Consider the following 17,989-nt stretch of genomic DNA (forward strand, 5'->3'; position numbering starts at 1 on the left):
TCTAACCACAACATTTTTTTCCTGTTTTATTGACATTCTGATTGGCTAGTTTGGTCATGTAAATATACGCATCTATAACAATACTTCTTCCTTTAATTAGCAGATATTATTGTTGATGTCCAATGAAAATCTTCGATTGCCCTCCAAGCCAAGCCAATGTTGTGCCTGGCTGGCTACATTTGAGCAATGCTAGCTTGACAAACTTTGATTTGGAAGATGGGAATAATGGGAGTGAAGCTGTGTACTCAGGTGAGGAGGATTGTGGACAGTAACGGGGCCCCTTATGTGCCTGAGTTGCCCCTTTCTGTTAGTGGTATCTCAGTTTTTTCCTGCTGTGGTAGCCTGAGCGATAGACATTATCAGCTATCACACACATTCGGATGGATCTCATTGGGAACAAGCATCTTTGCTCAACCGTGAGGCAGGAACATTAATGAGATTCCTTAATTACAGTTAAATGATAATTACTGTTTATTTAGCAAATACCCAAATCCAAAGCAATGTTCAATTGAAAGGAGGGTCAGTTAGTTCCTGGAGAAATTCAGAGTTCAGAGGGCCCAACAGTAAAACCGCTCTGCCAACTCTGGGATTTGAACAAGCAACCTTCTGGGCTCAGGTATTGGGTCCCAACCTCCTAATCTGCACGCTACCCCTGCGATCAAGGGGTCAAGCCTGAAAGAAAAGCATGAACAGAAATGTGGCTCTGTACATCTGTTGTCTTTTCAGGTGGTATCACTTCACAGAGTGGCAGTGCCAGCCAGCTCTGCACACGGGTTAGCTGTTCTCCAATCTGTGACTCAGGCAACTCCCACAATGCATCATCCTCACAGTGGCTGCCATGGCCACGGTACTGAGTGCTCGCAGATGTTCTGAGGGACACATTTTGGTCGAGAAATGCAACTCGAGGGTTCCGTCACTTGAGTACTTGTCAGATTCCCAGCAGCCTTTTAAACTTGTGTTCCCGTTCCACAGATGACATTAACAGCCGCTCTCCCCCACGGACCCAGGAGGTCGTCATCAACGGTCAAACTGTGAAGCTGAAGTACTGCTTCACCTGCAAGATCTTCAGGCCGCCAAGAGTCTCTCACTGCAGCCTCTGTGACAACTGTGTGGGTGAGCGTCTGTCTGTCTGTCTTTATGTGCGCGTGTGTGTGGGTGAGCATCTGTCTGTCTGTCTTTGTGTGCGCGTGTGTGTGTGTGGGTGAGCATCTGTCTGTGTGTCTGTCTGTCTTTGTGTGCGCGTGTGTGGGTGAGCATCTGTCTGTCTGTCTTTGTGTGCGCGTGTGTGTGTGTGGGTGATCATCTGTCTGTCTGTCTCTTTGTGTGCGCGTGTGTGTGTGGGTGATCATCTGTCTGTGTGTCTGTCTGTCTTTGTGTGCGCGTGTGTGTGTGTGGGTGATCATCTGTCTGTGTGTCTGTCTGTCTTTGTGTGCGCGTGTGTGTGTGTGGGTGAGCATCTGTCTCTGTCTGCTTGTTTTCCTGTATCTCTCAGTGCATCTGTCTGTCTGTGTATGTCTGCATGTCTGTTTGTCTCTTCCTGTTTGTACCTGTTTGTGTGTCTCTGCATGTCTCTGCCTGTCTGTGTCTGTCAGGCTTCATGTTATTCCTGAATGTTCTCCACTGATCTCATGCTGTCCCACCAGACTCTGCTCTCACCTGATGCTCTTGCTCTGTCTCCCCCTGTGCAGAGAGGTTCGACCACCACTGCCCTTGGGTGGGTAACTGTGTGGGCAAGAGGAACTACCGCTTCTTCTACCTCTTCATCCTCTCGCTGTCCTTCCTCACGATCTTCATCTTCGCCTTCGTCATCACGCACATTGTCCTCAGTGAGTAGCAGCATCAGGAACAGTGGTCAGATGTATCCACTGGATACATGAACAGCTGTGATGTTATAGTAACATTAAAGCAGGGCTCTAGTTGGACACTATCATACATGACATAAACCTTCCTGTGAATTTCCTGAACCAAAACTTTTTTTATTGGTCAACAGTCTTTAAGCAGTTCTGACTGGATAATTTGTAGGGGGTTAGTAAGGGTCCCCCCATACACATAGTTCAATGACAGCCTTGCATAAAGTGATAATTTAATTTTGTCTGACTCTCAATTCATTAATAAGTTATTAGTCTGTCTGAGTCTCATTGATAAGACATACTATAGGTAATTGGGGGATCGTGTTAGGCTACAACGTGACTGATTCCAAGGATGGATGCTTTTAATGTAGAGACAAGAAGCATGAGTTATGGGATAGATGTGTAAAGAGGAGAGGATGGAGTAGGGGAGGAGAGAATGGAGTAGGGAAGGAGGAGATGAAATGGTGGAGTAATGGAGGAGACGGTACAGTAAGGGATGAGGGGATGGAATAAGGGAGGAGGGGAGGGAGTAGGGGAGAAGATGGAGTGGGAGAGTAGGAGACGAAATGTTGGAGTAGGGAAGGAAACAGTACAGTAAGGGAAGACAGGATGGAATAAAGAAGTAGGGGAGAAGAGGATGGAGTGGGGGGAAGAATGGGTGAAGGAGGGGATGATGTAGGGGATGAGAGAGTGGAATAGGTGATGAAGTAAGGTAGGAGAGGGTGGAGTAGGAGATGGAATTGGGGAGGAGAGGGTGGAGTAAAGGAGGAGAAGGTGGAGTGGGGGTGGAGTAAGGAATGGGGTAGAGTAGGGGAAGAGAGGGTGGTATGGAATGGGGGAGGAGAGGGTGGAGGAAGGGGATGAAAAGGTGGAGGAAGGGATGAGTAGGGTTGGAGGGGATGAAGGGGGGGTGGAGCTGGGGATATGAGGGTAAAGTAGGGCATGTAAGGGGTCCTTTACTGGTTCTGTGGTATTGCTTCTGGCAGGGCTGAAATGTGAGAGGCTGTTGTCGACCAAGCTGCTGCAGGGATTGCGTGAATCATGCTGACACTTTACCCCTGATTTACAAAGATCAGGGTTGCCAGATGTGCCCTGTGCACTTTCAGCAGGCAGCAAGACACGTGGGGGACACGGCAAGCTCAACTTCATTTTTTGCATGTTTCTCATGCAGGGTCCAGTCAGACTGGCTTCCTCAGCGCTCTCAAAGATAGCCCTGCCAGATATCCATCCAGTAAGAGGCGGCATGTCAGCTTGTGTCCGTGTGTAACACCCTCTGCGCATCAGGCCCGACCAGCCTGCCTCCCCGGGCACACAGTCCAGCTCCCATTTCCTTTATTACATCCACCCCACTCCTGTGTTCATCACTGCATTTGACAGTTCGTTTCTGCATAGTTTATTACTACAGTTATTTATAGTAAACAAGTCTCTTGACAGCAGTACGGGAATATTACTTCTGCTGACTAATTATATAAAAGCTCTTTTTGTTTAGCAAAGTCAGTGACATTGTGAAAACAGGGATTATGGTGGTCATTAAACCATTAACAGCCACACAAAATAGTCTTTTATGAATAACATAAAGTAATAATTAGTGCACAACAAGCTGATTTTACACCCATACAGCCTTTGCCCTATACTGTTGACATACAGTACATTATTCCCTTGTGATATATACGCCTGTGACTAAGGGCTCTCTCTGGTGGACACATGGGGGCACTGTAAGTTCCAGGGTGCTCTATAATTAGGGTTGGCAGCTCTCTATGAATATCAGCCCGCCGGTATGTTTCTGCGTCTGTCTGTGAGAGAAGGACCTCAGCTGCCCCCCTCAGCCTCTCCTACATCTGGACCACTAACAGCTTCACAGCATTAGCAACGATTACAGAGATGAGTAGGCACTGGCTGAAGTTTTCTATAATTTACAAATTAATATATTAGTGTATTGCCTTACTGGATAATTGCTAGGGTTTTTTTAAGCTGTTTGGGGAGTCTTTGGTTTGTTCATGCTGAGATACCTTTCCTGTCCGCTCAGAAGGCCTCTGGGAGACTCTTTCATAACATCTCCCACTATTACTCTGGCTTAGTCACGGCTGATGGAGTTCATGCTGATTCAGAGGTGGATCTGCGAGTTATTGGGGGGTTGGTGGATGAGCTCGGTGTGTGTCTCTGTGTGTCTGTGTGCACGCGCACATTTTTTTATCAACATCCTACATCAAGCATGCCTGTGATCTTGTTCCGGCGATGGCCACCAGCTCCTTAACCACTCTGATACTGTGCTAGAGGTGGTCGTCTGCTTCTTCTCTGTGTGGTCCATCGTGGGCCTCTCTGGGTTCCACACCTACCTGATTGGCTCCAACCAGACCACTAATGAAGATGTGAGTACCGCAATGCCTCCATCCTGCTGCACACTGGCGCTTTTCACAAATGACTCCTGGTAATTAAACCCCTGTGACTCTTCTGCAGATCAAGGGTTTGTGGTCATCCAAGAGAGGGAAGGGCAACTACAACCCCTACAGTTACAGCAGTGTCATCACCAACTGCTGCGCCGCACTTTGCGGGCCTCTTCCACCCAGGTGCGGTCACTGTGGCTCCAGACAGGATTTCAGAAGGGGTGGAGCTTGCTGGTTGAGGGGGTGTGGCTTAAAGAACCAAATCACAAGTGTTACTCTGTTAGGTCACCTGTACTTATGTGTGTATTATTTGCATGTATATCCTTCTGTACCCAGTCTGATTGACCGACGTGGCTTCATCCAGCCAGACACTCCGCAGACTGCGATCCAGTCCAATGGAACCACAGCCTACGTGGCATCCCAGCCTCAAGCCCACATGGTAGGGAGTCTCTCTATGTCTGGGCCCTCCATGGCTACTGGCTTGTGCTTTTGGGTTAACTTGAGGAAATTGTGCTTAGCACTCCGCAGTGGATCAGGTCCTGAGTTCCCCAGTCATTTAACTGCCCAGGTTGTCTTCTTTTGATTTCTTCGCCAACTGAACCTGTCTTGCACCACTGTACTCAGCATTGATCTAAACCTTCTCACCAGCCCAAAAACACAATCAGTCTTAGTTGAACTGTACCATAGTATGCAGCACACCTGAAGGTATATGTGTGAGGGTCGTGTGTGCTTTTGTGCAGTTGTGTTTTGGAAAGTTCTGTGGTCTCACTGCGTGCTGTTTGTGATGAAGCTGATGATCTTCTCTTCTTTTTCTTTCTTTTGCATCCCTCTTTGTTGCCTGTGTCTTTGGCCTCATGGCCATTTTCCCATGACTCCCGTCTGCCCCTTTGTGTCCCCCATTCACGCTCATGCTCACAACTCTCTACCTTCTCTGCACTCGTCCTTGAATCCTCACTTTAGTGTGACCAAGATCAGTGCATTCAGGGCACTAAATTCGTTTTCCAGGCTGCCACCACACCCCTTCTGCACAGCGACCCCATATCTTTGGGCTCTGTGCAGCCCCTCCTGGGTAAGATCCCGCTTGGGGTAGCCTGTTCGACCCTGAGCTACCCAGCTCAGCATGCTGCCACTGCTTCCATGCCCAGCCGACCGTGGGAGGGGCAGGCGTTGCCCCACCGGGACCCGGAGCAGGAGGCGAACCGCCAGCTTTACCCCAAGGCTCCTGGCCTGGGTGCATATGGTCCTGCTTCCCAGGACTCCCTGCACCAGGACTCAGTCCGAGGCCTGGTCAAACTGAGCTCCGTCTGACCTCCGACGTCACTCCTTCTGCTCTCCACAGGAAGTGACCTCTGACAGCTGCTTCCATAGCTCCTTATGGCCCCCCTATTTATTCGTGCTGCCAACAGTAGTGTCAGCAAAGCCCCCCACATTAAGACTGCTTGGCCAAACAGAGAATGGATACCTGGATCCTCTCTGAGCACTTTAGACCCTCATAATTAGACATCCGCCCCCCCTCCCCCAAAGTCTGTGGAGGAAGACGGTAACTCAGGAATGGGAATGAGGATATCATTTCTACTGCCAACACCCAAAAGACGCTCCACCTCAAACTGCCAGTCTTGATGATTTCTTTCCCACTTTCACAAATGAAAACTGACTGTTCCTTTTCGTTATAAAAATGGTCCCTGTTGTTCATTGATTATCAGTCTCTGCCTTTTTCTGAATAAATTCCTACAGACTTTCATCATTTAAATCAACAGCAAAAATCTATCTATCTGATGTTTGTATGTCGTTGCTTTGCTAAACGATATTATGCAAGTTTTCCATCAGGTAATTTCTTACTGTATGCAATAAATTGATAAAATAACCTTTAATGTGTCATTTGAAGATGCATTTAAAACTTCAGGTCTCCTACATAGAAAGGCATTGTAATGTTAAGAGATTGTTGCTGAATACACTCGGAACCCTTATAAAACAGGTGATTCCTGTCAGGGTGCTTTTTCTCTTCGGAAACCTGCATCTGCAGTGTCTAGTAACAGCTGCAATCTCCCCCAACCTGAGGAAACATACATTTGTTGGTTTCTCGCTAACATCATGGCAACTCGTGGTGCTCCTAAAAATGATTGAGCTTCCTGCATGTGAAATTTGTTTATAAGATTGTTTGGGAGATTTATAAGAATGCTTTTGTATGTTAGTAAAAGCACTCAGAGATATTTTAGCCCTAACGATGGGTCTCTATCACCCTCTGGTGGTGAGAACATAGAAGTGTTAGAGTCCCATTATGGAACCATCTCCAGGTCACAGCTGACAGATTTCACTAGATCAAAACTTTAGAACAGACTATGCTGGCATTTGCTGAGTATTGGCTTTGAATGGCTTATTGGAACATGTAATTCTGACTGACTAGTGTAAATGTCAATCATTCCAGTGTTAACATTCTGAAATCAAATGGCAGATAATTTTGATGAGGCCAGGACACAGGGAATTGAGTTCTGTTGTGTATGGGGCTATATAGCCGCAGGTCAGTTGAAGTGCTCTGACTGACTCCTGTCCACAAGTCACAGACTTGAAGGGTGTTTGCAGTCACCGTCAAATCCCCTTTTTTTATTATCCCATTTTTTGTTGTATCATGTGGACAGCCAGGTTGAGCATCTGTAGGATGTATTGGACCGAGAAGTCTAATCAACAGCGAATGAATTTTCTCCCATGTGTGCCACAGTAGCCCTTCTCTGGGTTCATACCTGGGATAGCCTTTGTTCACATCCCACATCGAGTCCTGGCAGCACAGGCCCAGCATCCTGTAGGAGTTTGTGGCTTTTCTATCGTTGTACCTCTCTCAGTAAATGGCTGACCTCAAACACCCCACAAGCCTTGCTGCTTTGGAGATGCTCTGACCCAGTTGTTTGGCCAGAATGGTTTGGCTGTTGTCAGTCACTCAGATCTGCATCCTTTCCCATTTCTTCTGCATTTTAAATGTCCAATACTAGTATCATATTTACCATCTAACATATCACAAACCTTGACATGCAATGTTTTTCAAGACGGCTTCATATCGGGGTGATCATAATGTTTTGGTTCATCGGTGTATATTGCTGATGAAATATGTCAAAGTGGTGCCAGCCAAGATAAATCTCTGTGCCCACCCATTTACCCAGTGAGGAGATACAAATGTATGATGTTCGAGGCAAACAGGAACTCTTGCTTATCAGTTTATTCAGAAGCTCAAACAGTAGTCATATATACATGTTCCTATAATAAAGCATGATGCAAACCTTAGGCAATATTGCTGCATAATACAGGTTGGAGAGCTACTATTTAGCTGACAAATTTCAACTCAGTGTACTGGGAAACAATGCAATGGGGCAGAACAAAAGTTTCATTAGAAAAGCCTTTTTTTAAAAAAAGGAGACGAGAACTACAGCAGCACAATTTCCCAGCAAGCTTTGCTGTCAGCAAGTTTGGTGACATAAACCAAGGTGGAAGCTTGCATAGAGGTTGCTGACTCACTATATATTCAGTGTCCCTGATTGAATTAAATCTGTTCTTATGGCTTCAGTCAAACTAAATACTGCTAGATGTGTGGTGAACATGGACGAGCAGCTCAATGTCAATCAGCCTGGTTCCGCTCTCCTTGGCAGGTGATTGCTGCTTGATCATCAGTGAAACATTCCAATCAGTGATCATCCCAATGTGCTGCCCCATCTAAGCAGGTCCCAGTACACCAAAGTGCAGTGCCCTCTACCGCTGCCACCCTAAGTATCACAGTGATAAAATCACACATTTCATATACTTTTACCATTGTGCTTTTTTAAACTTCCGTTGATATCTTCAGAGATTACAAATTGCCACATGGTATTAGAAATGGGGGTATGAATCTGACATTCATCCTAAATTGTCGGATTGCTGGAATCTATGGAATTACTTCCATAGAACATGCTGAACTTAGATGGTGTGTATGTGGCAGGTGGAAAAGGAATATCTACCAAATGATTTTCCTGAGATACCTCAGACGCTAATAGACTAAACATTACATGACCAGCGTAATCCAGCCTTCCCCCTAGTGCTAATATGCCTGTTATCTTATAAGCAATAACCATGTTTTTGAATATTTTTACCTGCCGCAATTGTAAAAATATATTTTTACTGATTTATGATTTTAATAATTATTTTAATCTGAGTTTTAATTAAAAGAAGGGATTAAAACTGCATGTTTGGTTTGGGCCCACAATCAGTGTCTTGGTTTAAGATGTTAAAGTGAAGGACAGCTCAACCAAATCCATGAGTCAGATGAGGAATGTATGTATGGGAAGGTACCAGCCTCCTGAGGTTAGGGGTCGAGGTGCTGCCCGTCATGCTCAGGCAGCAGGGCACCACAGCTTGACGTCAAGGAGCTGCAGGTCGCCCACGATTTCCAGCTCGTCAATACGGTTCACATCTTGGACCCGGTGCTTGTAATCCAGCACGTGCTCGCCGTTAACAGCTACTTTGAAGAGATGGGCCTCACACCGTACAATTATCTGCAGGGAAGAGGTATAGACTGATCAGTTAGGGGGTATGAATCAGCCCAAAGTGAGAGAAAGCAGCCGGGGCGATGGCGAGCTGGGTAGGGAGGATGAACACAGGATCTCTGTGTTTTCAGAATTTTTTTGTAACCAATTAGACTTAACTGGGTTTTATTTAAAAAGTTGGGGTGATTTGGTTATTAACTGCAACAAGAAAGAAAATAACTGATTCACAACTACAACATTCTTTCCCTTAATCGATGAAGGTGCAGAAGTAAAGCTAAATTTAGTTAAAGTTGGCAGCCAGTACCTCAAAGTACTTCCCAGGGTGGAAGGGGAAGGGGATGGGCAGGGTATTCTCCTCAGGGCCCCAGCACTCGCCCAGGAAGGAGTTGCGCACAAAGACTCCCGCCTTGATGCGAGGGTTCAGGTGCAGGGCAATGTCCTTGGTGTCACTGATGCGCAGGTTCACGGTGAAGCTGCAGGATGCAGGTGCACACAAACAAACGTGCTCAGCTCACTCCAGAAATCAGCTTCTCTTGTCCATTACTTTGAATCCAGTTTGCCACATGACAGATTCTGTCTTACAGACACAACAGGCCCCTCAGAAAAATCACCAGCACCTGCGATCAATGTGTGGAATTATGGCACATCAGACAGCATTGTCCAGTCTAATCTACCCAAGAGACAGCAAAATCAGTGTGGTGGAGTTGGCTTTACAGGATGCGTTAAGAGGCTTGTGTCATCCCCATTATAACCTTCGGAAGTGGTATGCGAGCTGAATTAAATGCACTGGGGCTCTTCATAAGAACGAGACTGGGGCAAGGCCACAGTGACATAGTGGCTCTACTGCCACCATGCAGAATACTGTTGTTATGCTGCATTCTCCATCCATCCATTTTCCAAACCGCTTATCCTACTGGGTCGTGGGGGGTCCGAAGCCTATCCCGGAAGCAATGGGCACGAGGCAGGGAACAACCCAGGATGGGGGGCCAGCCCATCGCAGGGCACACTCACACACCATTCACTCACACAGTCCACACACGCACTCCTACGGGCAATTTAGCAAGTCCAATTAGCCTAAGCATGTCTTTGGATTGTGGGGGGGAAACCGGAGTACCTGAAGGAAACCCCACGACGACATGGGGAGAACATGCAAACTCCGCACACGTGACCCAGACTCGAACCCGGGTCCCAGAGGTGTGAGGCAACAGTGCTAACCACTGCACCACCATGCCGCCCCTACTGCATTCTCAGAAGTCGAAATTTCCAAGTTCCTACTTGGAAATTTCAACACGAACAACCCTTGAATTTAGAGTTCCAACTCAGAAGACGGAGGAACCTCTGCAGCCCCAACCTCAGAATTCAAGATGATTGCAACCTTCATCAACAGAAGTGAAAGCTGTAGCTATAAACTGTTTATTAGCACTTCTGTCTTATTTGTGGCTCATTAAATTGGTCGTACACACCGCTATCTGTGGATATGTTGCTACGGTGTTAGTATGCACAAAATACCACGTATTGTGTTGTTATCATTTGGTATTGCTAACAATGGGAACAAATGAGCCTAGCTAGAACTGGGGTCTGTTTCAGAAAGCAGGATTTCTTGACTAACAGCATAACTTGTTGGATTTAAGGTAGTCTGGGTTAAATGTAAGTGAACAAAGATAAAGGGCATTTAAACTAGCGTACCTTAAATCTAGCAAGATTTCCAGCTGAGCAAGGAACCCTGCTTTTGGAAAGAGGTCCCTGGTATTGCTAAATGGCTCTCTGATTTCTTGTACTGGAACTCCGGTCATTCCCAGCTCCGACATCTGGCCTCCCAGGTAAACGAAACGCAGCAATAGAAAGCAATTACCTGTGTGGGTAGAGGCTGATCTGCCCTTTCACTGTAAGCGTGTTCCCAGTGTCCAGTCCTCTCAGCAGTCGGCCAATATATGGGAGGCTCTGTAATACAGTCACAAGAGAAACAAAGACCATGACCATCCCGAGCCACATGCACATTCAAGCACTAAATTCATCTCTGCCGATCTGTGAAACAGAATCCAGGTGACTAACAGCATCTAGGCGTTAACAACAAAATGTTAATTACAGTATGTTTTATGATGTGTGAAGAACTAATTTCAATTTGACATAAGTAATTAGAAATGTTCTAATTGGCTTTAGATCTTAATGTTTAACCCTCTTATTAGGTGTTTCTAATTAAAAAGGTTCCTAATAATGGCAAACCTGAGTAATTAAACCATTTATCTGTGCAAAGTGTATTCTGACCTTGTGTCATATGATGATACTGCTGAATGAGGGGCTATTTTACAGTGCACTTAGACCATAATTTCGCATAACTTCTTTAAAATAACATTTATGAAATTAAGTTTCATCACTGCATACATGACAGCTGTTACTTAAGGTACCAATCCATCCAACCATCTTTTAACCACTTAAATTTCTGGGCAGAAAATAAAAACAAACTCACCAAGTCACCAGACTCTGAAAGTATTGCCTGTGTACAGGAGAAAATGGGTAATAATTAGGTTTTCATCACTGGAAACATCTCATTTTTAACAAGCAACTAGGCATGTTGGCACACAAAGGAAAATGCTGACTGCTTGATGTGGAATGCTACCTATCCCAGGAAACACTTACCCATGCTCAAAGCCTGTTAAATGTACAACACAGATTGTTTCTTGTTATACACACAAGAACAAGCCTGATTCTCAGACTGAATTAAAAGATAAAAATCCAAGCTAAATTCCAGTGATGAGGGTAAAATTCTGAGTTATTAAAGCTAATGTAGTCCAAGTGATTCAGAGGAGTGATGAGGCCACAGAATGAAAAGAATGACCTTACATTGGATTGTACTGCCTTGGTCACCAGACTAGATGGAGGATTTAGGGTTGGGCTCTGAAAATGGAAGCAAGACACTGACCCAGTGACCAGCAGAAGCACAGTGCTCACAGGAATGCACATGTACACACACACGCATGCACTCACAGGACAAGACTTGGTGAACTCATGAATTGAACTTGAAAACTTTGAAAAATCAGATGTTTACAACTTTTCGAAAAAGATAAGTAACATAGCACAATTATCAGGATATATCAATCAAATCTAAAAATATATGTAGAGCAAACATTGTACATGTGGTTATGTGATGATTACTAAAATACAACACTGGACATTTGGCAAATATGGCAAGGTAAGGCTTAGTTGAGTTACTCACTGAGGCTGGGATGAATCCAATCGCTTGCAGTTTGACCTTCCCAAATACCCCTATAGTATCCACCTTATCTAGATCTAGCCGATGTTTGTACTCCAGCAAATGGCCACCATTCACTGCCACCTAACATGAAGATTGAAGAATGAAATAGATCAGGGTAAACACAGGTACAGGAAAAGTTCTTGTGTACGGCAATGTTGGGGCTGACTGGAAAAACACTGAATTGTAACACATTTCTTACACTTACTTTAATCCTTTCATACACACAATAATGATTATTCTGCTGCAATGTCACTACCAGATAAAGTTGGATATTCAATACAGTACAAGAGTTTGTGAAGTAAGCAATGGCAGAACAAGTAGACAGCCTCCTAAAGCATGCTGTATTGTGTAATGCTTTTCTTTGATATTTTGCTGCTAGTTTTAGTTTTATTTTAACAGAATAGTGCCATTACTTATAATTATAATTTTTAATTTTCTATACTGATTTTGTGTCATTCGCTTGAGCGTGCCGGTTATTTGAGTGCTAGGATGAGAACTTTTATGAAAAAGGTGATTAAGTTTAAAAAAATCAGCTACACCTTTTCAATGAGAAGGGAATGCCAGTGAAAAGCCCTATAATAAACTGAAGTAAATGATATAGTGCAGTGTTAGTGTAGCGAAAGCTATAACCTTGGGTTCCTTTAAATCAGAGCTAAAAAAGAATTTAACAACTCTAACCTATTAGTTCAGTTCTCCCCAAACGAGCTTGATGGGCCGAATGGTCTCCTCTCGTTTGTAAATTTCCTGTGTTCTTATGTTCTTAATATTAACCTAGTGCTTCACTGCAGATTTTCATCCATCCACAAAGCAATTTCAAGGAGTGAAATCAGCAGTTTCTTAACAACCGTTCAATGTAAAAGAAGATACGCAAGAAATGCAGTACTACTTCCATCTAAGATGGGGAATCTGCTCTTCCAATAATTCAGAGGAGTACCCTTGCTGTGTTGTTAAATCATATCCTTGTTTCATATGACGAAAAAGTTTTTGATTACAAAACTTACCTTGAACATTACCTTCTGCACCAGGATGATGATTTCAAATGCTGCCCCCTGCTGAAACGGCATCTGATAGTGGATCTCCTCCTTTCCCCAGCGTTCCTGGTGCAGGGAGTTGCACACTATGTATGGAGATCTCTTGAATCGCGGATTGAAGTGGAAGGCTATGTCGGCACGAGGCTTGGTGCTGCTCCCACATGACAAGTCCACCTGAAACCTGGACAAATACATGCACGCACGCACTATAATGAACAGGCAAAACTTGACAACAATATAATTTAATAAAAAAAATATTGTTGAAAACAGTAATCTATATCAGTTTCACTATTAATAGTAAAAACAGTAGTAATGCAACTACAGTTAGTAATAAGTATCAATTACAGTTTGGAATAGGTTTTTTGAATGGATATCTAAAAGGTAGTAAGCAGGCCTGAAGTAGCCAAACAGGAGTCACAGGAGAATTCCCAGTGGGCCGCATAGCTGTTGTTTCGGTAAGAAACAAAAAAATCTGACAAGTTTAAAATTCTGCAACAATGCATAAACATTGATCCGCGAAATTTCTCACACACATATTTGTATTCATATCTTTGTGGGAAACGTGCATTCATTTCTAACATAATACCAACAATGACAACCTTAACCCTAACCCATGTTATCAATCGAAATAAAATTTTTTTTTTTAGTTTTTTGATGTGTGTTTTTCAAAAATACATTCCATGCTCCATCAACATTACTTCCAAAGTGATGTGTGTATTCAACAAACACAAGCATTCTCATGTATTTTATAGTTTATTATACAGTATTATACATGAGCACAAATGTCCAAGCCTTATGTTTAAAACCAAGCCAAGACCATGACAAAAGGCTTAGTGACAAAGAAAAGACTGAGACCATTTCTCTAGATCAGATGGATCACAATTTGTGTGAGATTTTCTGACCCCATAAAATTTCAGGAAAAAGCAGTAACAGAGCAGTCTAAAAGACTTCAAATGACTTATAATAAACAGATATTATGATTCTGTAGAGATTTCATAACTGGTGTTTACCAATCGACTTCAGCAGTGAGGTCACCTTTTGAAGGTGTGGTACCTTCTGATTGGAAGCACGCCTTCATAACGCCTATTTTTAAAAAAGGGGATAGAAGTAATTTGTCTAACTATAGGCCAATCAGTCTAACTTGTATAACTGGTAAAGTTATGGAGGCTATAATCAAAGAGAAAATGGTAGATTACCTGGACTCTAATAACATTTTGCGGGATAGCCAGCATGGATTTAGGAGAGGTAGATCCTGTTTAACAAATCTGTTGGAGTTTTTTGAGGAAGCTACTCAGGAAGTTGATGATAAGAAGGCCTATGATGTCATCTACTTAGATTTCCAAAAGGCTTTTGATGTTGTCCCCCACAAGAGGCTCCTACTTAAACTCAAAGCGACAGGTATTTTAGGTACCGTAGCGACCTGGATTGATAACTGGTTAACAGATAGGAAACAGCGAGTAGTTATAAGAGGCACAATGTCAAAGTGGGCTTGCGTTCATAGTGGGGTACCGCAGGGTTTGATTTTAGGACCACTATTGTTCCTAATTTACATAAATGATATGGATACCAATATATACAGTAAACTGGTGAAATTTGCAGATGACACCAAGGTGGGTGGTGTAGCAGATACTGAATTAGTGGCTCAGCAGCTACAGCGGGATCTTGATTTAATTTGTGACTGGGCCGATACCTGGCAGATGAAATTTAACATCGATAAATGTAAGGTACTCCATCTAGGGAGCAGAAATATAAAGTACAGGTATTTCATGGGTGTCACTGAAATAAAGGTAGCTGATCATGAGAAAGACCTTGGTGTGTATGTTGATGCTTCCATGTCCCATTCTCGCCAGTGTGGGGAAGCAATAAAAAAGGCCAATAGGATGTTGGGGTATATCTCCAGGTGTGTGGAGTTTAAGTCAAGGGAGGTAATGCTAAGATTATACAATTCCTTGGTGAGACCTCACCTAGAATATTGTGTGCAGGTTTGGTCACCATATCTTAAAAAGGACATTGTGGCCTTAGAAAAGGTGCAGCGTAGGGCCACAAAAATGATTCCTGGTCTTAGAGGAATGTCATACGAGGAACGGTTACTTGAGCTAAATCTGTTCAGTCTCAAGCAAAGGAGACTGAGGGGGGACATGATCCAGGTATATAAGATTCTAACAGGTTTGGATGCTGTTCAAGCAAATAGTTACTTCAGCATTAGTTTAAATACACGAACTCGTGGCCATAGGTGGAAATTAGCGGGAGAACACTTCAAGCTGGATTTAAGGAAGCACTTCTTTACACAGCGTGTAGTCAGAGTATGGAATAGCCTTCCTGATAATGTAGTGCAAGCTGAATCCTTGGGTTCCTTTAAATCAGAGCTAGATAAGATTTTAACGACTCTGAGCTATTAGTTTAGTTCTCCCCAAGCGAGCTTGATGGGCCGAATGGCCTCCTCTCGTTTGTATAGTTCTGATGTTCTTATGTTCTTATGTCACACTTTGTGATAGCTGCCGTCAGATTTTTGGACCCCATATAATTCCAGGAAAAGGCAGTGATATAGCAATGAAAAAGACTTCTGGTGATTTAACGTGAACATAAATTATAATCTTGGAAAGAATTCATTACTGGGATGTACAGGTCAGCTCTGGCAAAGGGGTGACTTTTTCTGACATCTGATGTCAGATTTTGTCTCCCCAGTGTGACTTGTGAAAAAGCAAACAATCATTCAAATGTGCTGTCTTTTCAGCATGCTTACACCCTTCTAATGTTGTCTTCTTATATCGAGCATTCCTAATTGTGAAAGTAAATGTACATCACATAACTGACTAAATAAACAGCACCCTAAGTATCAGAATGCATAAGGAAAGAATAAATATCATGTCGTCTTAAAACATTTATTTGAAATCTGCATTCTTACATGAATATATCCTTTGTCGGTATAGTTATATTTAGCTTGCATGCATCCCCTTTGAAATAAATATAAAATAAAATAAAAGCAAGCAATCGTGGTAAATAGTCGCCGTTTTGCAGCTCAGAAATGCGCACTCTTTTAGCCACCTCTGTAATTTGCGAATGCTGATTTCTAACATGCAGAAGAGTTATTTCCAATCATAGCTCAATAGACAACACAAAGAAACACAAATAAAAGGACAGATCAGAAAGTGGAAAAGCTGCCGTGAAAAAGTTAAAATAATTGCGATAAGTAAATGAAATTTAACATAATTACGGTATGCACAATGAGCTGAGGACTCGTGCACGTGAACACGATCCTTGCGTTCATTCCCAGTAACATGTAAGACGGCGCCCCTGTAGTTACACATTACAACGTTCACAAACACAAGTAATAGCTTGCTATTCTTAATCACTTTCTCAAACTATTAATGTTAGAAATAGGCCAAGCAGGCGGGGCTAAAAAGTCATACTGCTTGAACAATTCAACATGCTATTTATTACTTTTTTCTTCTTGAAATGTCCGTGATATATTTATAGGAATAATTGAACTGAAGACAAAATGGGCTGGTCTTTGATATAAAACTCCTGAGCTAGTCCCACTTCGATACTGGTAGTAAGCAATACGCGTAAGCATTAATGTACTGCAAAATGTCAGACATTTTAGCCAAGTATTGCTTGACATAATGAAAAATAGCCGTGATGGTCTTTAAGAAGGTGACGGTCCGTTGGATGTGAATGCCTATTGACTTGGGAATTAGACTGTAATCAGCCCAAAATTTAAATGAGAATTTTCGTCCAAAATGGACATTCAGATTATCAGTGCGGTTTACAGTCGCGGTCGCGTAGAGGATACCATACCTGTCTGCATCGCTCAGCACAGTGCCTTGAATCAGCACCATCTCTCCAGGCCGCAACCCGCCGAGGATGGTGCCAGCGAAAGGGACAGTCTGAGAGATACAAACAGGACGTCAATAGGAGATGTTGACCCAGGTCAAAATGTAAAGCCGCGCAAACAGAAGATCAGATAGAGATTATCGCTTAAAATAGCTACGATCACGTTTCAATTACAGAAAAATAAACGTTTAACAGCCCTGTTAAAGTCTAGCAAGCAACGACGACTCAAGAGTGTGCATCTGTCACATAACTGAACATATCATCTGACACAGAAAACTTGCCCCGATATCAACTTGTAAGTGATACTTGTAAGTATCTGGATGATAGTTATACCGTTTTCAATTTACCTAGCTGGCTAAATGATGGCGGTTTTAACTTCAGTGTTTCCATATGAGGTAAACGAAAACTGAGAAGTCAATGTCAGACAGTTTCTTGTGGATCTGACCTGCCAAACCTTCTTGGTCGCGAAATGGCCGCAATAGAGTTTATAAGACATATATAAGACCTATAATACTATATTATAAAACCATCACAACACCTACCGCACAAATACACCGCCGTACTCTTTACTCTTCAGAATGTCTACAAACACTAATAATGTCATAGAACCGAAACATTTCATGCTCGTGTTTTCTTACATAAATATATAAAAATTAAACAAGGGCATTTGTTTGGAGTAGGGAGCACCTAACACGTCAAAGCGCGGCATAGCAAACAAATTGGTAACAATTCTAAAACACCGGAAATACAGTATTCACGAGTAAAATGTGTTTCCGCCGCAAACTACTAAAAATCATTAAGGATAATTAATATTTGCTGCTAGCTAACCGCGAGGTCATCTATCAGAAAGATCGTATTTACAAATAACGTTCAGGTGCAACTCGGTCCTTACCGGATTTAAAAAGGTTTGCTTAGGGTTTGCAACAGACATATTACTTGATACCCAGTGTACGAATGAAAGGTATGGAATTCCTGTTGAGAATGCAGTCGAAAGCAAGCTCCTGTCTTTTTATTAAATGCCTATTCGGATTTTACTTTCGCTTCCGTGTTAGTGACGTAAGGCGGGCTGCAGCCAATCACATGCATTCTCACATGACCATACTCAGAACGTGCGCGCCCACGTAGCATGTAG

General features: G+C 43.2%; 2 protein-coding genes across 10 annotated transcripts in view; one reads left to right on the plus strand and one right to left on the minus strand.

Annotated features, from left to right (window-relative positions):
• The window catches only part of LOC125729086 (palmitoyltransferase ZDHHC14-like), a 36,964-nt gene extending 30,866 nt beyond the window's left edge, over positions 1 to 6,098 (plus strand). For 6 of the 9 annotated variants that reach the window (XM_049005641.1, XM_049005640.1, XM_049005634.1 and 3 more), the window contains 7 exons: positions 973 to 1,113; positions 1,689 to 1,826; positions 3,022 to 3,081; positions 4,125 to 4,219; positions 4,308 to 4,417; positions 4,571 to 4,673; positions 5,195 to 5,712. In XM_049005641.1, coding sequence (XP_048861598.1) covers positions 973 to 1,113; positions 1,689 to 1,826; positions 3,022 to 3,081; positions 4,125 to 4,219; positions 4,308 to 4,417; positions 4,571 to 4,673; positions 5,195 to 5,542 — 995 coding nt within the window. In that variant the 3' untranslated portion in view covers positions 5,543 to 5,712. Of the gene's footprint in view, positions 1 to 972; positions 1,114 to 1,688; positions 1,827 to 3,021; positions 3,082 to 4,116; positions 4,220 to 4,307; positions 4,418 to 4,570; positions 4,674 to 5,194 lie in introns of all 9 variants that reach the window. The other 3 variants (XM_049005639.1, XM_049005637.1, XM_049005636.1) reach the window with 3 other exon arrangements.
• A 1,329-nt stretch (positions 6,099 to 7,427) lies between these two features.
• Positions 7,428 to 17,913, minus strand: LOC125729088 (galectin-8-like). The gene is made up of 9 exons (XM_049005643.1): positions 17,750 to 17,913; positions 16,822 to 16,910; positions 12,994 to 13,204; positions 11,954 to 12,073; positions 11,581 to 11,634; positions 11,207 to 11,233; positions 10,592 to 10,680; positions 9,044 to 9,212; positions 7,428 to 8,748 (listed from the first exon to the last, which is right to left on the minus strand). Exons 1-9 carry the CDS (start codon positions 17,786 to 17,788, stop codon positions 8,587 to 8,589), a joined length of 960 nt encoding a protein of 319 aa, XP_048861600.1. The 5' UTR covers positions 17,789 to 17,913; the 3' UTR covers positions 7,428 to 8,586.
• Between the last annotated feature and the right edge of the window lie 76 nt (positions 17,914 to 17,989).

Source organism: Brienomyrus brachyistius, unplaced genomic scaffold (genome assembly GCF_023856365.1).
Source record: "Brienomyrus brachyistius isolate T26 unplaced genomic scaffold, BBRACH_0.4 scaffold476, whole genome shotgun sequence".
NCBI lineage: Eukaryota > Metazoa > Chordata > Actinopteri > Osteoglossiformes > Mormyridae > Brienomyrus > Brienomyrus brachyistius.